General features: G+C 34.9%; 2 protein-coding genes across 27 annotated transcripts; one reads left to right on the top strand and one right to left on the bottom strand.

Moving 5' to 3' along the window:
- Positions 1-207: 207 nt before the first annotated feature.
- LOC147404045 (transcription termination factor MTERF4, chloroplastic-like) lies at positions 208-10,631 on the bottom strand. Of its 25 annotated transcripts, none has more exons than XM_086439856.1 (10): positions 8,919-10,631; positions 5,348-5,429; positions 4,198-4,982; positions 4,015-4,079; positions 3,657-3,901; positions 2,806-2,878; positions 2,486-2,572; positions 2,240-2,338; positions 1,957-1,999; positions 208-737 (listed from the first exon to the last, which is right to left on the bottom strand). In XM_086439856.1, the coding sequence occupies exons 1-3, from the start codon at positions 10,448-10,450 to the stop codon at positions 4,887-4,889; spliced, it is 1,710 nt and encodes a 569-aa protein (XP_086295982.1). In that variant the 5' UTR covers positions 10,451-10,631; the 3' UTR covers positions 208-737; positions 1,957-1,999; positions 2,240-2,338; positions 2,486-2,572; positions 2,806-2,878; positions 3,657-3,901; positions 4,015-4,079; positions 4,198-4,886. The 25 variants fall into 25 exon arrangements, 23 of the variants coding, with proteins under 23 accessions (XP_086295982.1, XP_086295984.1, XP_086295991.1 ...); XM_086439858.1 differs by having other exon boundaries at positions 3,657-3,724; XM_086439865.1 differs by lacking the exons at positions 2,486-2,572; positions 2,806-2,878 and having other exon boundaries at positions 3,657-3,724; positions 4,198-4,273; positions 4,396-4,444; positions 4,560-4,982.
- A 695-nt stretch (positions 10,632-11,326) lies between these two features.
- Positions 11,327-19,227, top strand: LOC147404044 (phosphopantothenate--cysteine ligase 2-like). Of its 2 annotated transcripts, none has more exons than XM_086439853.1 (10): positions 11,327-11,589; positions 12,590-12,746; positions 12,852-12,966; positions 13,064-13,108; positions 13,210-13,295; positions 15,218-15,270; positions 15,414-15,473; positions 16,653-16,754; positions 17,265-17,384; positions 18,776-19,227. In XM_086439853.1, the coding sequence occupies exons 2-10, from the start codon at positions 12,599-12,601 to the stop codon at positions 19,034-19,036; spliced, it is 990 nt and encodes a 329-aa protein (XP_086295979.1). In that variant the 5' UTR covers positions 11,327-11,589; positions 12,590-12,598; the 3' UTR covers positions 19,037-19,227. The 2 variants fall into 2 exon arrangements, with proteins under 2 accessions (XP_086295979.1, XP_086295980.1); XM_086439854.1 differs by lacking the exon at positions 11,327-11,589 and adding an exon at positions 11,645-11,773.
- Positions 19,228-21,968: the final 2,741 nt, after the last annotated feature.

Genomic DNA, 21,968 nt, shown 5'->3' with positions numbered 1-21,968 from the left:
AATTTTTTTTTTTTTTTTTTTTTTTTGACAGCCTTGAACTATCAAATTATTGGAGGATGAACTTAAAAAAAATAAAATCTATAATCTACATCCGTCAAATATGAAGGTCTAACAAACAATAAGATAGTCTTCTAATCCACCAATCACAACAATCCAAATAGTGATAAAAAAAATCATAAAACAAAGATCATTCATAAAAATCAAATCTTGACCGCCCAAGAAACTCAATTCACATTAAATCCAATTAGAAACTAAACACAAAATATATTATTGTAATACCAACTAATTCACAAACAACACTTCCATTTATTCTTGATAGCTTTAAGAGCTAAATTCAGATATTTGAAGATATACCATCTGCTTGTATCCATTGAATACAGAAGTTTCAAGCGTAGACAAACCAAGCCTTTGAAACAAGCCAAATCTGCCATCTTCGACAACCGGGCTGGTGTGCGAGCAGGATCATATCTTGTCTAATGAGTAAGGGAAGGGCCGGCCACTGGAGTGAGTTCCCAATAGATATCTAGCACGGATTCAACAACCCTACTATTCTGAAAATTATTGGCAAAAGAAATTGCCTTATTGCTATAATTGAAATCATCCTGCATAGTTCTTCTGCGTCCATACTTCCCCCTCTCCACATAGTTCTTCTACGTCCACTGCCTTGTCCAAGAACTTATTCCTTTTCATCCTTATCCTAGCTTCATCGCTATCCCTAAAGCAGCTTTGTCCACCACCTGCAAAAATAATTACAGTTCAAGATAATGAAGTGAAGCAACCCAAGACCCAAGATTTGAAATCACACCCAACTCATTAGACCCAAAATAGAACAAAACTTCAAAACCCCTAAAAAATATTACCAAAAAAAAAAATTCAAAGATAAAGAAAACTGCATTAATTGTCTTGATAGCAGGTTTGTTGATCTTTCTTAGATGAGCTCTTATTCTCTTTAGCTTATGCAGTTCTTCTTCCCCTCGAAAACTCAGATTGGTGTGATTGTTGTCGGCTTCTAACCCAATCGATATCGAGGCAACAAGACTAATTGAAGAAGAAAAGCAACAAAAATGGGAATGATTGAAGAGATCTTGCAACAACTAGAAGCCATGTTTTAGAAATTTTATGTGTTGGTTCTTTTGTTAAAAATGTTTATGTTTGAGTACCGTTGTGTTGTCTTCTTCTGTGATCAAGATAACTCCATACATTTCTAATTTTGTTCCTTAAAACACTTCTCTTACAAAAATCCTCCCAAATAAAATAACCTTTCAAAGGAAAACCAATTGACTCTCTCATCATCTCAAAGCTTTAACAGACACACACACACACACACAAAGCCTTCTCTCTCACACAGATTCAAAATACCTTGTTTGTTGTTCTGACACAACTTTGAGGTACAATAGGATTAAAAAAGACACGAATGTCAGGATTTTTTAATGTTGTTCCATGTGAGTAGGATTGTATAGAGGAAAATAAACAATGGGTTGTGATCAAAAGAGATTTTCCAGCCTTGAATTTCTTACTATTTTATTTTTTGCAAAGAAACCAATAAAATCAAAGGTCAAAAAGAAATAAAATAAAATAAAATTCATTAAAGGGTAATGCTCATATATTTGCAGCGGTTAAGTAAAGATTATATACTCACTGTCCAACCAGCACCCTACCAGGAATATAGTTGTGTGCATTGATCACAAAAACCCCATGTAAGTTAATATCATACTACTTTAGTGACAGCTTGCCGACTGGGGGAAATAATGATGCTATAAAGAGAATGTTTCTATAGTTCAACATGAACCAACAAATGAAAAGGACAATGGTGTAAGTGCCATGCAAAATCCTTAGTGCACATGTATGTAAGTCCAGTTTCCAACAAATTTTTTTAGCAGTATTAAGAAGAAAAAAATTATGAATTCCTTGAAGGAGGTAGCATGGATGCAGAGAATATAAGGAACAGGGGTTTACCGGATGCTACTGATTTGTCATTAGTTGAAGAAGGTTGGATTCCCTGTCACATGAGGAACAAAACATTATAGAAGGTGTACTTGGAACTTTTAAGATATATGTTCAACCAAATGCCATTATAAAATCATTTCCCAAACATATAACAAAAAAGCAGCCAACTAATTTCTGAACATATGCAACCAAGCTAGAGGTTCTTATCCACTCTCTCCATAAGTAGAAACCCAAATATTAAACAAAATACAGAATTGGAGAAGATAGACGATAATAGGATGAACAAATATACCTTGTCAGACATAACTCCATTTGCAATAGACTTGGCAAGAATTGTTCGAGATTTTTGACCCCTTTCAGATGTGGTCAGCTTTCCAACATCCACACCATCCTGAGTCATACAAAAAATGCTTTCAATGGCTGAGGGTACAAAATCCTGTTCTGAAATATAATGTTATTCAAATGTGACTACACTAAACCATTTTAGCAATTATAATTACAGTTACACCTTTGGCTTCAATGAAATAGTTGCAGATACCTTTGAAGATCACAATCACTACATCGCAACCTCCACATCTTTGCTTCCGCCAATAAAATTTGGATGCAAAGCATTTATATAATCCATCTGAATGATTAATATTCTGTTAGGTGCTAGTTAAAAAGTGAAGGCAAATTAGGGTCCTCTTATTGAGTTATTGAGAAGAATGGCTTCTTTTAAACGGAAAAAAATAGAAATATTTATCTAAAGGTGGCAAAATTGTACTAAAAAAAAAGTATTTTCTCGAGCCTATGCATCTGTTACTATAACCTACAAAAACAGGATCATATATAGAGATTTTGGAGAGGTAAAAAGATGACCAGATTTCAAGGGAGAGAGAGTAGACAACATGAAGAATGGCGTAGGTTATCGTTCCAATGTCCAAAGGAAATCCTGAGAGATTACAGGGACAATAACATTAAGCGGGTACATTTATTCTTATTAAATTTTAGTAATATAGGAAATTTGTCTGATTAAGTAGTTAGTGAGAACACAACACGGGAAATTTGTCTAGAGGTGTAAAAAATCAACATTTTTATTTTCTAATGGAAATGTAAGAATGATCCTAGACAAGGTAACCTGCAGACACGAAAATCTCGCTCACGTAAAAAAAAAAATTCCATTAATTCCTCCGAATTGTTGGCAGACCATTAATCCAACTCCAATCTGATCATCAAAGATTACTAGATCAATATTATTAGTTATAAGAAGAAAAAAAGAAATGTGAAACAAAACAAAGGATGTCGAGGGATGCATTGGAGTCCAAGGGCTTTAAAATAAGTCAAACCAAGACATAGTACACATATTGCAACTTCTATAAGGACAGATATAGAGAGGCAATGCTAGTAAAAGTTGATGGCCTTCTTGCCCGAATTGATCATTTTCGTCATATTGTTTTGTTATCGATGAAGAATGAGAGCTTGAAAAGGATATTGCTTTATGGATTGAATGTTCTAAAAGAGATTGATTAAGGCCAACAAGAACGATGAATGATGTTTTGTATGCAGTGATGTAGACACTTGAATTATTTGAAAACAATGGACCTAGAATCAATAGTCCATGGTACAATAATTCCACTAAATGGGATTAATTGAAAAATGGGGACATCAGATCATCCAATTCGATAAAGTTCTACAATACTCAGTGAGTTGGGTAAGAGAGGTGCACTTACAATGACTGACTGCAAGTATCTTCTCTAAAACAAATCCAGCATTCTGGATTTTGGGAGTCTATATAATCCTGCAAAGAAACAGAATTATTAGTTCCTCACATCCATCTTCTAAGCTTCTTATGCAAATAAATTGGTATTTAGAGTTGAAAAGAGCTTGGATTTCGGCTGCATCATTAGAAATATCTTCATCTTTGCCCCGAAATTTCCTTAGCCCCTTCAAACTCCTTTTGACGTCCTATCTTTGCCTACAAATATGATAAAATTATACAAGTCTACAATCATATACGTCAGCCTCTTTGTTTCTCATACGATATGCGAGAAACAACCATATTCACCGAAATTGCGTAATTGCACTTACCAGCAATCGGGGAGACTCAGGAATGAAGAAGAGACCCACGACGAGAATAATGCACAGGATCAGAGCTGCAAGCAAACTCCATCTATCAGTCTCTTGTCATAGTGCCCATTAACTATTGATTTCCCTTATAAGACCATTTTTGTTTCTTAATAAGTATGACTGACTAGAGTTCTAGAACTTCACCGGTTAGAGCTAAAGCCCACCATGTCAAAACTGTCCCTATTATGTACGACACCGACATTCCACAAACGGTCATAAGCTGTAGAACACATAGAAAAATGTAAGCAGTAGTGATCCTTTATTTGTACATATTTTTGCATTAAGGTGAGTGTGTAGATCGATAATTTCAGTAACCCACTTTTGTATTACAGTTCTTCTAACCTGATTTAATGTCGTCAAGGCTCCTCGAAGATTCTTGGGAGCTATTCAGCTATGAACATGGATTCTTGTTTATCGATTTAGTTATGACATTAAGACTAAAAGTAGAATTTTGAAGATTTATAGAAATACACTTTAACCGAAAAGAGAAAGAAAAGCACATATACCACGTAGGAAAAAACGCACATCGCATATCCCGTTGAAAGTCTTCCAACAAGGTCGAGTGCCAAAGGACCCTTTTAAGGTCAAGATATGGAGAGGCGTAAAGATATTTGAGGAGATGATAATGCTCAATTCCATCTTCCAAGCATTTTCAAAGTTAAAAGGAATTAAGATAGATGAAGCAAACCTTAGCAAAGTATGTAGCAAGCCATCCTGCAACACTCTAAGCAACTGCAGTTCTCATGGCTTGTTTTCATTCCATGAAACAAAATTAAAATTTAGTGATCCAAAAAACACTAAGCATGTTAGATATTGTGAGTGTTGTGCTCTTCTTATACCCCTTTTCGATCGATGAAATCAGCAATAGGTCCAGTCGTGATCGCACCAATCATTGCTCCAATAGTCAATATGGATCCAAAAACTGAGTACTGCATAACAAGACATCCAAAACAGAAGAAAAAAAAATGCCAAGTTATCGCAACTATTTGGAGAACTCTCGCCATTTAATTTTATCTATTTCTATATCTTTTCTCAAGATTTATGTTCTAAAATTTTTCATCCTACCTCAAATCAAGTATAACCTTCACACTTCCTCTTAAACTAAAGTTTTCCTTCTCATTGGTTCCATCATAACTCTTTGTTGTACATGCCCAAACTATTCAATCAACTTCTCTTGTAATGAAATTATGTGTTTTTATTGGGAATTAACAAACTAATGGTTAGAAAGGCATTTTACATTGAAATCTACTAATAGAAAAAGAGAAATGAGGCAAGTAATTGATCAAAATCAAACCTTTAGATGCTTTTCATGACTCATCAAGATCTTGGCAGCACCGACAAGCATTACTACATGTGCATCGTGCCCACAAGCAGACCTGAAAGCAAATGCAATACTAGTGCTCATGCATAAAAAAATAATGGATGCTCTTATGTAAATTATGTTGCTAGAGGTATGCCAAATCCTAATGATATATATATATCAAGTCTAATGCTATCGATTCTTCTATGGGAGAAAAAATTACTAACCTGATTGTTGTGTTCCTTCAGGAAATATCAAAGAAGTCCAAAGCTTTATATGATGAATTCGGGTTTCAGCTCAAAATTGATTTGAAAAGTGATATCTATTGGATTAGGGACAAGAATATTTAATCAATGAAGATTGTCCTTCCCACATTGATTGAATATTCTTGTCCCCCTGTAACAGCAAGAAACTCTGAAACATTGGTTAAGGGCAGCACGAGCAAATTTTTCAGAAAATACAAAATAATATTTAGGAAATAAACCAAAACAATATTCAGATCTATAAAATCATTGAGATCTATAATCAAATTTTTGTTTGTTCTTAGATTTTGTTTCATCATACAAAATTAACACATTTGGGAAATAGAAAACCAAACTTAATATATTTTGTGGAATCAGAAACCCTATCGCATCTTCAACAATCAGAATAGTGTTATGAATCCACCAACCAGAGAGAGACTCACCTTAAAAATCAACAGAGAAATTTCAAGAGGCTAATGGCTTCTTCCTCACTCCATCGTTCTAATATTGAGAGACAGAGAGATCATTTCAACAGAACAGAGACAGACACAGAGAGAGATCACTCTGAGAGATCAAAGACAGAGAGAGATAGATCGATCGAGCGATCAAAGGGTGAGATGAGATCGAGGGAGAGAGAGAGAGAGAGAGAGATCAGAGAAAGATGAGATCGAGAGCAACATAGAGAGACACAAAGTGTGAGAGAGGGAGAGTGAAATTTCAGGCTTTGCACTACGTCTAAACCTAAAGGGGGGTGAATAGGTAAAATAAAATTTATGTTTTAAATTCACCATACGAAGCTTAATCTAGGTCTCTCGATTATGCTAAGACGATTAAATACATAGAGATGCACAAGTTAATTCTAAATTGATTTATGGCATATCATACAACACTAACATATGAAGTAGACATTTTGACAAACATTTGATATGCATGTCATGGCATTTATGTCATTCATATAAAATCACGCATAATGCATAATCGTAAAGTAGACACAAGATTTATAGTGGTTCGACAACTTGCCTACATCCACAACCAAGAACCCTACTCTAGAGTCTTGGATTCCACTATCATATGAGGTTCATGGTTCACTTAAAAACCTTACAACACAGATTTTTCTCTAGGCTCAATCTAAACCTATGGTTTGAGAAGAACACTTCTTCCTCAAACTTGTGGATTTTGTCCTTAGGAAATCCATAACCTTATATCCTTGAGTAAAGTCCTCAACTCTTCTCAAGAGCTTGGTTTTGACTAGGAAGCAGGAACCCTTTTTGTTAATGAAAGAAAACTAACAAAAAAAATACTTACAAGGACTTGATTCAACTTGATCGATTTACCAATTCGTTGCTCGAGTTCTTCATGTCTTTGAGAATGTCATCTTCATCTCTATGTGCTCCTTGCTTCAAGAAGATGCACCAAGCTCCATCGAGGTATGCCAATGTGTGTGCAAGTAAGGGTAGATGGATGAAGTGGTTCAAAATAGAAGAGGCTTAGGTTGAAGGTATTTTCAACTAAGAATGGGGCCTTCCATGGTTAGAGAAGTCTATGGGAATGGTTGGAGATTAGGAGGTTATTTCTCTAGAGTTTGAACCAACCCTCTACATGAGCTCAAGAGTGGGTTTTAAAGCCATTAGAGGGGATTTGGAGTCACAACGGTCCAAAATATGACCGTTTAGCGCTTGCTGCCGGTGGTGCCGTGAAAATTACAAAAATGCCACTCTCGACCATTTTGACCATAACTTTTTCCTAAAAGCTCCGATTCACAACCCGTTCGGGGATCTTATAGATCTTACTTAGTAGAAGGTCCCTAAACTATCACCAAGGGGTGGGCCATGGCCTAATGGGGTAAAATTACCAAAATACCATTTTTGTCATTTCGGACCAAAACGAGCTCTCGAGAAGTCCAGTGATGAAACGGTTCAGAGATGTAGTAGATATTGCCTATATAAGGCCCCCAAACAATCACCAAGGGTAGAGGATGGTCTTAGGGTGATCAAATTTCCAATATCCCCATTTTGTCCATTTTTTGTTTTCGAAAGATCTGATGAGTAAAAGGCTCAAGGAATGGGTTTACCAAAATAATACGGGTCGACCTAATAATCAACTAAGTGTTGGGGAATGGTCTAGGTGGTCTCATTACCTTTTAAGCTTCGTGCACACACATTGGGATTTTTTGTCGAGGTACGTGAGGTTGAGCAGTTTTACCGGAGTCTTCATATGTCTTTAAATGCAAACCGATTCGACACTCAACATTAGTCTCGGGATTAACAAAATATGGAACTAACAAAGAGTCCCAATCGCAGCATAATGGGTTTAATAGGAAAAAAAAACATGAAATTCGTGGTCTAGTGGCCGTGGAATTTGGACTCTAAAATTCGTTGGGCCAGGACCAACAATTTTTTTTTGGGGGTCAAATTTTGAGGTTTTCACTTAGTGAATGATTTTTCAATTTGTAGAACCTACTTCTTGTTTGTTCAAAAGGTTCTAGGTACTAAGAACATAATTATGTATCAATTACACATCCTGCTTACCTAGATCTATTACATTGTACTTGTGCATTGTTCATCAAATTGGAAAGTGGAAACATCCACACATAATAAACAAAGTAATGTAAGATTCATTCTATCTAAAACTCAAAAGCCAGGTCTTCCATTATTGAAAGTGTGTTTGTATCTGCTTTTACTATATCTATCCGTTCTTTAAGGTCTTCCTCTTTTTTTTTTTTCAAAACCTTTAACTTGAATTTCGTTTTAGCAGCCTTCGTTGAACATGTCTAAACCATCTCAACCGACTTTCTCTTAATTTATCGCCTATTGAAACTACTACAATTTTACAAATGCATTCATTTCTATCTTTTATCTTTCTTAGTATTTTTACTCATTCACCTCAACATCTCCTCAAAGCTCAATTCCATAACACAATGGTTTTTAACTGTCTAACATTCAGTTTCATAAAGTATGGTTGACCTTACTATCATCTAATATTATTTTTCTTTTAGTTTTGATGGGTACTTGTCTGTAATATAGTACTTGAGAAGCGCACATCCACTTTAACCTTCTAGTTTTGATTATATGAGCAACATCTTATTCAATCTTCCCATCTTTTTGTATAATAGACCCAAAGATTATGAAATTGGTCACTTCGGGGTATTTCTAGATGATAAAACAATTTTAATTGGATGGAAACTAAGTAATGTAAGATTCATCCCAAACATTTCAAGCACCCACAAAATTGAAAAAAGAGAAAAGAGTAACAAACAGATAGGATCACAACACCATCTGCAGAATATAAATAAAAATTTGATTAAACAAAGAACAAAAACTTACAACAAAGAAACAGTATGTCTATAGAGCACTTCATCATCACTCTCCTCTTCTTCTTCCTCCTCCATCAAAATCTCACTCCTTGGTAGTTCTAACTTCCCTCCCATACAAAACGATGGTCCGACACTTTCTATCTCATTGTAATCACATTGCAATCTCTCTTCAAACCTCTGATCACTACAATTAAGGAACCAATCCAAACTACATTGGCATTGTACACCATTATTCAATAACCTCCGATACCTAGGCTTAATCCTCGATTCCAAGCTATAACTGAAGTATTCTGGGAAATCCAATAGCTCTTGCATCGGTCGCTTCATTTCACTCTTAAAGAAGTAAAAACTACTCTTCATGAACTCAACTCGAATTGCGATTAATTGCGGATATTTCACAACCATTTTAGTTACATCAACAGCCACAATTCCCCTCCCACGAAGAAAATCGATAGGTTTCAGTATCAAATTTTGGTTTAGACTAATAATCTGAGGCATCTTCTCGATTACCCGAGCAAAACCTTCAGGATCAATCTTAAGCTTCAAGTTAAAGAAATACTGCATTGATGACAACTTCGCCTTCAAAGGAAGTCCAAGGATTTGTGGATACTGGGCAATAACCGATGCGAGTGATTCCCTTCGAATTCCAAAACTAATCAAACAATCCACATTTGGTTTAATGGTCTCTTCCAGATCAAACCCAAGGATATAAGCTCGTTTCTCGAACATTCGAGCTATGATCTTCTTTGGAAGCCCTAGAGAAACCAAGTAATCTACAATGGGTTTGATCTTGGTTCCCACTCTCATTCCAAGAAGATAAGGGTACTGTGTGACCATCGGCCCGATATCTCTCTGATTGACTCCAATGCTGACAAGATATGCAATCGAAGTGCTCATCGTCCCTTCGAGCTTAAACCCTAACAGCTCTGGATACTTCTCCAACACATAACCAATGTCGTACTTCTCGACATCGAGTCCACGAAGGAATTTCACAACGGGAACAAGTTCGATAACCACACTTGCATGGAAAACTTGAGGGTAATTCTTCACGAATTCTCCAAGATTCGATCTTGGAATCCCAATTTTCTCCAAATAACCTAAAACAGGGATCATATTCTTTCGAATGCTAAACCCTAACATTAATGGGTATCTGTTAATGTCATCGATTGATAAGCCTAATTTCTGAAGGAATTCGACTCTCTCTTTCATCACTTCGATCGTCGAAGGTAGTTCTAATTGCTCCAATTCATCTGGAATTATTCCCAAACTCTTCAAGTAATCGAAGATTATGACACGAGCGATGAGCTTCTCCTTTTGGCCTTGAACGACACCCCAAGTTACAGATGGCATCTCGTATTCGGGGAGTTTGGTAGATTGAGTCGAGAAGACCTGATTTGGAACTCTAGTGTTTGAAATTTGTGTCGTTTTTGGTTGAATCCATGTATTTCGAGGGTTCAGAGAGAAATCGATGGGTTGTGTGATTGAAGCATGGTTGAGATATATCTGAGTGGATAAATTTCTACTTCTGAACACTAATCTCATTTCAGAAATCAGGTGAGTTGCAGAGTACCAATTGCAATAAATAAAATAAATAAAAAGATCGAAACATTAGAGAGAGACCAATGCGTCGATAGCAAGGGTGATGTACGGATAGAATCATCTAACGCATTAGCACAGATCATGGGATGATCTTAATAAAAGTTGGTGTGACAATAGAAGTTTTTTTTTGAAAAATTTGATTTAATTATTTTCCAGATCAATGGTCATATTTATTTATTGGGAGACTTACCCGGCAGAGCTAACTTTGCACTTTTATTAAAAAAAACTCTCTTAGAGTATAGAAAACTTTAAAATAACCTTACTTTATTAAGTTTGTAATCCAAAAAAACCCTTATAAGTAGGATCCACGTCATAAAATTCAATTTGATGAAGTTATTTTTTTTACTTGACATACCTTGGACTTGGAGTGATCCTAACCGCATAATTGGTATTGTCCAAAGACATGATCTGATGACACAGAGTCATTGAGGAAAAAATTCTGAGAAATTTGAAAAACAAAATTAAAAGAAAGATTTAATTTTTGTTATCAAATTTTAATTTTAAATTTGAGAGTTTATTAGCCATCCATTTTCAATGTCTTAAATAAAGTTAAAATAAGATATTTTTTAAAATTTTTTCTTTTTAATTTGAGTTTTTTCTATGAAATCTAGAAGACTGCTATGTTAGATTGACGATTGAATAATTCATGTTGGGCTAACGATTCTTAATAATCTTTGAAATCTTATTAATTAGTTAGACTAGTCTAATTCATAAGGTAAGGTTTGCTCAGGTAACAAATTTGATAAAGTAGGGGAGTTTTTGCAATAAAAATGAAGCAAAACGTCTGCCATGCCACGTAAATCTCTCTTATTAGTAAACAAGATAACTCACATGACACGTGGCGTATTCACACGGACTGCAACAGTGACATGGGTTGGTTACAAACTGAATACAGTTTGTGTGGTGAAGGGTTATGGTGTATGCAGATGTTGTATTAGAGTTAACTCGACCAGCGAAGTCAAAAAAATGCAGACATCACTAGTTCACAAACATAACCTGTTTTTACCTTTTCGATAGCCCAAATCCATCTATTTTACTGTGATTTGAGAACCTTATTAATAACCAATTCTTGCAAAAATCAAGTAAGTTGTTCTCATTCTAACCGTTTTTTTCTCTCTTTATTATTTTTTTTTAAAGTATTAAATTAAATTTCAATCGATGTCTCGTTTATAACCATGGCGGATATAAACTGTTTGATGAAATGCCTAAGTCACAGAATAAAACAAGATCGGTCTCTCAAGAGAGACTATGCTATGATACCTAACGGTTTGTAATATAAACATGTTTTCTTTTTCTTTTTTCTGAGTTTAGTGCATTAGAATAAAATATGTGTTGAATGAGAATAAATGGTGGAATTTAGCACAAAATGAAAAAAATATATATAAAAATCCGGGGGTGTCCTCATTTTGGGTTTCAATTCTTTAGTTTGTTATCATATTTAGATTAATGAAAATTTTAGAAATTGATTCATTTTTAGTTTTCGGTATATTGTTATTTATGTCTGAATCTTATGATTAGACTTAACATCTAATTTCCTAGATTTATTTTCTTTTATATAGGAGTCGTGATAATCTGACCCCACGCCCTCTAACATCCACATATCCCGATGCAAATGATCTACGGTTCTGTGATGGGGGCGTAGGGGGTGTCAGAAAATCATCATTATTCTTTGATTCGTGATGAATGCACGCGGTCATGGTACACGGCTGACGTGGTAAGGATACAAAACCATAGATCATTTTCATCGGGATACACAGGAAAACGATTTGCAGTTCTGTGCCCTTGCCACGTCAGCTGCGTACTTAACCGTGTACCAAGACTGCCTGCATTCATGATTACTGTTATTCTTTATATATTTCTGTCCTTAAATTGATGGAAAACTTAGAATCTGATTCTTTTATGTTTGTGGGTATTAGTAGTTATCTTATTTCTTTATTTTCTTTTTTTAATCTCCTTCATTATGTTTTCGTATTGTTGAATTTTTTTTTATATTAATTTTGAATGAAAACATTTATTTTGGTTTCAAGCAATAACATTGTCTTTATGTTAAATTGTGGAATTTTTACATGAATGTGACTTTAGGCCTTCGCCATGGATACAAAAAACGGATTGGGGTCTCCACAGGAAACATTGGATACAGACATAAGATCATTTTTTGATTCAGCTCCGCCTCTGAAAGACGATTCCAATGTTTTTACGAAAGTAAAGGAATTTATTGAACAAAATTCTTCATCATCAGGCATGTTTTTTGTCAACTATAGATATATTTTATTCATGCTTCCAATATATGATCTTTAATATCGATTAGTCTAGCATGGATCTTGGTTTTGAGACTTATTTACAGGAAATGGAAGGTTTGTATGTGTGACTTCTGGCGGGACCACAGTTCCTTTGGAGCAGCGTTGCGTTCGTTACATTGATAATTTCAGTTCAGGCCATCGAGGAGCGACATCCACAGAGTATGTTCTTATTACACCTTATCAAAAGATGTTATAGTGGGGATAATTCTAAATTCAAATCGATCTCTGCAAGATGAACTGATGGATAATGTTGCAGGTATTTTGTGAAGGCCGGATATGCAGTTATCTTTCTCCATCGACGGTGAATTTTCCATTTATAGCATTTTTTTTATTGGTTTTAAGGAATATCATTTACATATTTTTTCCATGATCTTATTAACAATGTAAGGCTTCTTTGCACAGGGGAACCTGCCAGCCTTATTGTAGATCTCTTCCTGAGGATTCATTCCTCGAGTGTTTTGAGCTTATTGGGGAATCAACTGTTCAAGGTTTGTTGTTTATGTTAACCACTTCATAGTTCTTTATGGGAAAATAATGCTTCTTAAAGGACTCAAAATTGTGTTCCTTTCAGGATTTACCTTTTGCATTGCACCCTTAGAACAGACCTTCATATTTGAATAAAACATTCTCAGAAAGCTCTAGACCTTGGCTTGGACCATCCATGCTAAGAATTCAATTCGTTAATATTTTTTGCTTTTTTGTTTTGTTTGTTTTGTAAATTGCCTTAGTCTGTTTTCTTATGAAGTCTAGTTGAGTCAGTTAATGAAAATATTCTCCTTGGTGGAATTCTATTCTCTTACAAGTTACAACTGATTTTTTTTTTCTTCCAACAAGTTCTTAAATGAAGTTTTAAAATGTGGAGTAAGATTACTTCTGGAAAGGGGGAATTAAAAATGATTCTCATTCTTGAACAGATGCACACATTGATTGAGTAAAATCAATTATGCTTAGGGAATTAATGGGAATAGAAGTGAAAGAGGAGTTTTTCAAGTGAGCACATTGAGAGGAAATAAGTTGGCGCAAACATCAATGATTCGGTGCTTGAAAGAGGGGGGTAAGGGAGAAAATAGCTCTTTTTCTTCGATTGGCTATGTAAAAGAAGCTTCAATTGTATTTCAATATTTAAGCTGGGAGTGCACTTCTGTTGAAGAAGATAGGATCCAAGATAGTCTAGTGAACATTTCTCTATTCCTTTTGCAGAGTCTGCAGTCTTTAGGCCCAAGTGATATGGTTTACATTTCTATTGTATTTCTTTGGAGTTTAGGTTGGCAAAACCCTTTAAAAAGGAGGAGATTCTTGAAGGGTTGCTTCTCTCTCTCTCTTTTCTATGAGAATTGTTGGGTTATAATCTGGATAATAAAGTTGATGGAGGAGTTTCACGACAAGTGAGATGTCCTAACGCTACCTTGTTGAAGGTTTTGAGTGCAAGAGATCTCCTTGAAAGAGAAAATGTGCAAGAGTGGTGTTGTTAAAACTAGACCCTATGATTATTGAGTGGGGGTGTGGAAGTCCTATGTTAAAGTTTGTTGGAAAATGTGTATATAAAACTGGGAGAAATTCGATAAAGGAAGAAAAAGAACTTCTAGGCTCAAATCAGATTCGATCTCTTTTAAACAAATATTCTCCCCTAATGGTTAGAACCACAGTACACAAAGGGTCAAAAAGCAGGTGGCTTCAAAAATATTTTGGATTCTTAGTGAAGGGAGATTGTTTGGTGATTCTGTAATATCTTCCTCCATTTAGAGGGTTAGAGTTTAGGAAGGAAAGGGAAAGTCAGGAAGAGAAAACAAAACTATGGAAAAGGGAGAAGAGAGAGAGTGTGCAGGGGCGGGGGGCAGGGGCGGATTTAGAGTGGGGGCTGTGGGGGCACTTTCCCCCACAAGAGTTTTCAAATTCCATGGAAAATGTGCTATTGCGACAGATTTGAGCAGCGGATAAAGAAATTTATCACTATTGCTCCCACAAAAAAAAAAATTCACTCTTAATTGCCCCTACAACTATTTTTTTCACTCTTAATTGTCCCCACAATTTTTCTTTTCTACTCTTGGTTGCCCCCACATGAGCAAAATCCTGGCTCCGCCCCTAGCAGGGGGGTATTGGTGGAAGTTTTTTAGCTTCTTGTTCTTGCTTGAACTAGCCACGAAGGCTTCGTCAAGATTCAAAAAAACAATATTTTTTAGCAACAGTTGATTGCCTTCTCAAAATTTACATATGCAGAAGACTGGCACGAGACTGTTCCTTTTTCCCCCTTCAGCCCTCTTTCTTGTTTTGGAACTTTTAGGGGTTGGTCCCCTTGAATGTATCAACAAAAAATGTAATTGCATTATATAACTTGGTAGTGGTTCTATTCTACATATATTAAAAAAAATTATTATTAGTGGTTCTTACATAAATCGATGTGACATTTCAGTGCGCCAATCACATTCTGAAGTGGTGAAGAAGTCAATCAGGGATCATCATGCCGTATGGATGACCAAAAATCACATTATTTTTTTCTGCTGTTGTGGTTTCTGACCTTACCTAGTTTGAGTTTGGGATTTTGTTAATCCTTTTAAAGAGGAATTGTATGCAACATTGAGAACCCATTAAGATTCCTTTTATTGCAGGCTGTGCAAGAGGGCCTGTTGCTGAAACTTCCCTTTACCACAATCTTTGAGTATCTTCAGGTTAGCTGGGTTTTGCACGTAGCAAAACATGTTATATAATGTCTGAATGTTGCAATTTTAGATTTTCCATCAGACATTGTTTCTTCGGATCAAATATATTTTCTCAACTTTATCAAAAAACTATAATTTTTGGAAAGTTATTGGAACCAAGGATAGTGTACTGAAAATATTACAACTCAATTGCCTTTACAAAAAATAATTTTCCTTTTTTCCTGAAATCGTCTTTTTGGTTCCAATTTTTCCTTCTTCTATTCAAACTTCTTTTACGAAAAAGGACATGGTTAAAAGGTAGATTTTTTATAATAATAATATAAAATAAAAAAAGAAATACCCAAAGGAAGAAACAAGATCCATTTTTAAAAATATAGTTTGAAATATACTTGGTTTGAGGAAACATGACACTACCTTTCAGTTTCTACTTATTATGTATTATATTTTTCACAAAAGTTTGCATAGAAGACTGGCAAAATGGGAACTGTAAGGAAAATTTGGGGAAAGAAAAGGAGTTAGGTGCATTATTTGTGCAAAGGCTATCCTTTAAATATAATTTGAAATAAACTTGATTTGAGGAAACATGATTATTATTACTCTTTGAACAACACACCACCTTTCAGTTTCTACATAAAACATATTATATATTAACTATTAAGGAAAATTGTCAAGCCTAAAAGTTCTATAGAGCCGCCTTGTCTGATTTTCTTGACATTTGAAAATTCTTCCATCCAAGCGTTGTCCCACCTGTCGGACTGTTTGGATTGATTCATGAGTGGGACATGCATATACTACAATATTACACTCCCTACATGACTTCCTTAGGACCAAACGTCCATGAAGACCGTAATGGATTTATTGCCCTGACTTGCCCTTTTATCTTTTTATTTTGTAGATCATCAATTATACCTCTGAAGAATTCTATTCATTTCTTCTTGTATTTTTAGTTTTCCCTTCTAAAGGCTTCTTATTACTTTGAGATCCAGCTTGGCAAGTTGATAAAGACTCCGGGTGTTGATACCAATGACATGGATTCAAATCCCATCTTTATCTACTGACCACTAAGCACAACCTGCTTGCCTCTAAAAAAAGGACTTATTACTTTGAGACAATTTTGAGAAGTCTGGATTATGGTACCTGTGAATTCCCACTCAATGCACAAAATTACTGGTTTTTTGTTATAAACAGATTTTACTGTTGGTGGCAATATCAATGAAGAGTCTTGGGTCACATGGGATGTTTTATCTTGCTGCTGCAGTTTCCGACTTCTATGTTCCTTGGGAGAGCATGGTAAGAAATGTCTCTAGTCTCAATTTAACCCCATCTAACAGTTATGGCATATCAACTCATCCCAAAAAAGAAAAGGAATACCTCCATTGGACTTTTGCAGCGATCCTAAATATAAAATAAGAAGTTTTCCCCATCAGCTTGACAGATACATTCCTTCATACATTTTCATGCACATATAAATTTATCATACATTTCTATGTATCTATTTACGAAAAATCTGCAATGGGGAGCCCACGCTTCATGGGGCATTTATTTTTTGTTTTGGATGGGTAAGTTGGACTTGAACCCACGACCTCAAAGTTGCTTTGCAATGTGTCAAACCAACTGAGCTATGGGTCAGCTTGACAGATACACACCGTACATACATATACATGTACATCTAAATACACCATCCATATTTATGTCTCTACCTAGGAAATGTCTACAATGGGAGTCCATGCTTCATGGGGCATTTGAGTTTTAGTATACTTGTACTCTAAAGTGTGGTCCAACCTTGTATTGATTGTGCAGGCTGAACACAAGATTCAGTCGGCTTCCGGTCCTCTGGACATGCAACTCACGCAGGTGCCAAAAATGCTCTCAGTATTGAGGAAACAATGGGCTCCCAAGGCTTTCTGCATATCTTTCAAGGTGAGACACCTTAGTCCCTCTTTATCCTTATGTTAATTGGTAGCCTGGCATATTGTTTTGTAAATACAGATTGGAATGTTTGCTATGATAACTTCTAGAGTTCGAATCACATCCAGGGGCGGAGCTAGTAAGGATGCAGTGGGGGCAATTGCCCCCACAGAACTTTGAAAAAACCCTGCATTTTCAACTAATTACTGTCCCACTTGCCCACACTCCCTCACCTCCCTCCCCATTTGCCCCCACCCCTCAACTTTTGAGATACCCTTGTACTTTCAACTAATTACATGCCCCCCATTCCCTCATCTCCCTCCCCGTTTGTCCCCACACCCTCACCTCCAAATTCCAACCCCCCCGCCTCTCAATTTTTTGAAGATGACATTGCCTCTTGACTGGGCCTTCTCTCATAGACTTTGAAAACTACCTAATGCCTTTTTCTTCAACTTCTAACCAAAAACCTAAATAATTTGCCCCCATTACGAGAAAATCCTGGCTCCGCCCCTGATCACATCCATGCTGGTAATGAAGTAAAAAGTTGTTGTAGTACCAATAATAAGGGAAAACAAGGAAATATGTTACTTAGGAATATGGGGAAAAGAATTAAGAGGACAGACTAGATTGATGTTGTTTGTCATGATAGGTTCTTATCATTTCTCTAGTTTTTATGGGTGCCTTTGTTTACCATAGAAAAGTAAGATTTAAGGTATCATGAAACTAAAAAATATTTCCACAAAAAGTAAGTGGTGTGTTTTGGAATTTGGGAGGTTATGTTCTTATATTTTCTACTATTTTCATTGATTTTAAGCGTAGATTTTTTAAGGGGAAAAAAAAAAACTAGATCAATTTAGAGGGCTGCTATTTCCATGCCAACTTTTGCTACTGCCACACCAAGATCTGTGTTAAATCTTTCGTGATTTAGATATGAATTGGGGTGGTGTTAGCAAAAGTTGGTGTGGCAATAGAATCTCTCTAAAGTCAAGATGACATGAAAAGGCAATATTTTCCGAAGGACAGAATATGGTAGTGCACAATTAATCTCTATAGTCATCTATCAAATATAAGTTATCTCACATGACAAGAAATCCCATTATCAACAGAGTGAAGTCTGCAGTGACAACCCAAGCCACATTTTTGCCTATTTCTTTGTATAATACACCCATTCTTTTACTGTTTTGTCTAGTAAAATTAATTGGCTACTGTTTAGTTGACACTTGCAATAACAGAAGACATCGCTTCGGACAAAATGAAATGGAGGAACACGATTTGTTCAACTGACCCTAGATTTCTAGTCGATAGTCCAAAAATAGTTATGTATTGGATGTTGGGATCATTCCATCAATTGATTTACATTTTCTTGCAATATTAAGATTGATATTCCTTTTTCGACTTGGCAGCTAGAGACTGATTCAAATATTTTATTGAAGAAGGCCGATATGGCTCTAAGGAAGTACAAGATGCATGCAGTGGTCGCCAATGAGCTTTTGACTCGTAAAGAGGAAGTTACAGTTGTCACAACTGACGGAAATATTAGGGTTTGCAGAGACACGAATCGGGTAGACAGCGACGTCGAGAATCCGCTAATTGAACTCATTATAGAGAAACACTATGCTTACATCAAGGAAACTGAGTCAGGAATTCCTAGTGAAATGGCATAAACCAGATGGATGCAACAGTGATAAATTTTCATGTCATCGCAGTCAGCCCTTTTGCCCTCGATGAAAGTTTTATACAGATATATTAATAAAGATTCGGAAAACAACCTTGTATCCTCAGAAAATTATACATGTAAGGGAACATCCCCCAAAATACTTCACCAGCTATACTATTAAGCGAATTGAAGTTCTCAGTGGTTATTTGATACTAGTAGCATGCATGTGAATTTAACAATGAAAATGTGAATTGAAGTGCAATAGGAGATTTGGAGCTTCAATTTATCTTACAGGTTTGTTGAGGACACAGTCTGATTCAACTGATCGGTTCAATCTAATAAAGATTGGATCGGCCGTGAAACAAATATCGTAAGCGTCGTGTTCAACCCTTGTTGGATCAGGTTCGCTTGGATCTCTCAATGTTAAAATTCAAATCTGATCAATAACAAATGGGGTCGGATCAGATCAAATATAATTTGATATACAAAATGTAAGTAAATTTTATATATTTAAACAAAGGACGGAATACGACTAGTGACAAATGACTAGAATTAAAAAAGAAATGAGTCAATTTACATTATATTAAAAAAATGCGTAACCCTAACTATTAAAACATGAAATCTATCGATCAAAATCTATATAATAAAATAGTACGATTGTTCCCCTCTTGCTTTGTCTCAATCTTAATATTCCATATAAATAAACAAAATTATTAGAAAATAATTTTCAATTTTATTCTCTTTTCTATTCTTCTTTTTTAAGAATATCCTTTTTTAACTTAATATGTTGACTTTCATTCTTTTTTCAATAATATAATATCCCTTTAATTTTATTTAAATAAATAAATTTGATATATTTAAATAAATAAATAATTTACATAATTTCTAATATTTTATCGGATTGGATCCTTATCAAATCGAGACATGGTCAATCCAGATCTGATCCAATACAATATCAGATCAGAATTCAAAAACATATTGGATCTTTATCAAAATCATCAATCCAGACCCAAAATGATCGGATCGGAACGGAACGATGCGATTTCAGGTCTGATCCGATCCATTGACAGCAACAGACCCAACATTGGGATTTCTTGGACGAAACTCTGCAGATCCAATGGTTGGTTCTATCACATCACATTGGGCCCACAATGAAATGTGATTATGTGAGCCAGCACTCACTCTTCTCTAATCTTACTTCACTTTCAAAGCTCCCTGCCTCCTTCCACACCCCCCCCCCCCCCCCCCATAGACCCACCAGCTTCACTGTAATATTTCAAGATTTCTTGTTTATATGTTGAAAATGAGGGTATTTAGTCATTTTTTATTAGTCCATTAATAAAGACTATGGTCAAAGGGGCATACAAGGAGTTCAAAATTTTAATGGGATAAGTAAATTATTATGAAGATGTAGAGGAGGATGTAAAAAAAGTCAAAAAAATAGAATGAAAGTCATCACGTTGCTTCACTACATTTCACAAATTTACAACTAATTGTTTCGATTCGAATTGATTGTGATTTGATACCAAATTAACGAATTAGGTAACCCAAGTTTAACCTAGAGGTGAACAACCTAAGAATAATAAATTTACTTGAAAATAAATCAAGTGTTTATTCACTTGAAGGTTAAAAAAAAAAAGGGGGGTATTTAAATTATTTTATATTAGTTTTTAAGACAAATAAGATAAGGGAAGCATACGATTAGTTTGAAACTTAGGGTACCTCTAATATCGTTATCTTTAAATTACCCAATTTAATTGTTGTCAAAAAAAATTATATACAAGTGAAAAGAAAATTATGAATATGGATATAGAATTATTTTAATAAATATTTTTTAAAAAAAGTGATTTAGTAATTTTTGCAATAAACTTGGTTGTTCTAGTTATTTAACTTATTTCCCCTTTTGTAAGACATACTTTGGTAAAGCTAGGTGATCATTCACACTTATAAGTCTCTCACTCTATAAAATTGATTATGAACAATGAACTATGGTCAACTGATGAGTCCATTAGCTAGGTTATGGTATATAAAGTGTTGGTTTCTCAATTCCATGATCTACATAGTAATTTAAGTAGGATTATTTCATGTTAGTTAGGTAAATCACAATTATATTTGAAGATGAGCTGAAAAGGTTTTAAGCATGATCATGATATTATTTCGGATCAAACAAAATAAAAAAGCAAAAACATCTTGATCGTGATCACGATCTTGATCAAGATTAAGATCATGATGTTATTTTAGATTAAATAAAATAAAATAAAAAAACTAAATAATTATCTGGGAAGAGAAAATGATTCGGTGGGAAAATAAGAAAAAGAATAAGGGTCTTGAGGGAGAAGAAGAAAAAGATATAAAAAAATGGTTAACCAGAAGAAAAAGAACAAAGAGAAGAAGAGGTGGTGCGCACGAAATTTAATGAAAAGGAAATTCGGCCCTTTAAGGGGTGAAAATTTTGTTGACTTAAAAAAAAAAAAAAAAAAAAAAAAGGGCCATTCAAGGGTCAAAATTTTAATTAAAAAAATAATAGTAATTCGGTGCTTTAAGGGTGAAAATTTCGATTTTTTAATTAAAAAAATTGACTCTTAGAAGATCGATTTTGATTTATTTTGCCAAATTCTCAAAAATTGTTAATTTTCTTATAAATATTTTTTTAATAATTTTTTTTAATAATTTTTTTTAATAATTTTTTTTAATAATTTCTCCTTAAATAAATATATAATTTATATAATTTCTAATATTTTATTGGATTGGGTTCTTATCAGATCGAGACATGGTCAATCCAGATCTGATCCAATACAATATCAGATCAGAATTCAAAATCTTATTGGATCTTTATCAAAATCATCAATCCAGACCCAAAATGATCGGATCGGAACGGAACGATATGATTTCAGGTCTGGTCCGATCCATTGACAGCAACAGACGCAACATTGGGATTT

The sequence above is a fragment of the Akebia trifoliata genome, chromosome 4, assembly GCF_017979445.1.
Source record: "Akebia trifoliata isolate Shusen 1 chromosome 4, ASM1797944v1, whole genome shotgun sequence".
NCBI lineage: Eukaryota > Viridiplantae > Streptophyta > Magnoliopsida > Ranunculales > Lardizabalaceae > Akebia > Akebia trifoliata.
Note: the sequence above shows the minus strand (reverse complement) of the source record. Positions and strands in the feature narration are given on the sequence as shown.

Coding starts and splice junctions, on each gene's coding strand:
- LOC147404045 (XM_086439856.1), bottom strand. CDS start 10,450: ATGAGATTAGTGTTCAGAAGTAGAAATTTATCCACTCAGATATATCTC. Junction 5,430..8,918: donor AGACATACTGTTTCTTTGTT/GTAAGTTTTTGT, acceptor ATTTGCTTTCAG/GTCTGCTTGTGGGCACGATG. Junction 4,983..5,347: donor GTCATGAAAAGCATCTAAAG/GTTTGATTTTGA, acceptor CTTGTTATGCAG/TACTCAGTTTTTGGATCCAT.
- LOC147404044 (XM_086439853.1), top strand. CDS start 12,599: ATGGATACAAAAAACGGATTGGGGTCTCCACAGGAAACATTGGATACA. Junction 13,109..13,209: donor GTTATCTTTCTCCATCGACG/GTGAATTTTCCA, acceptor TTCTTTGCACAG/GGGAACCTGCCAGCCTTATT. Junction 15,474..16,652: donor CAATCTTTGAGTATCTTCAG/GTTAGCTGGGTT, acceptor TGTTATAAACAG/ATTTTACTGTTGGTGGCAAT.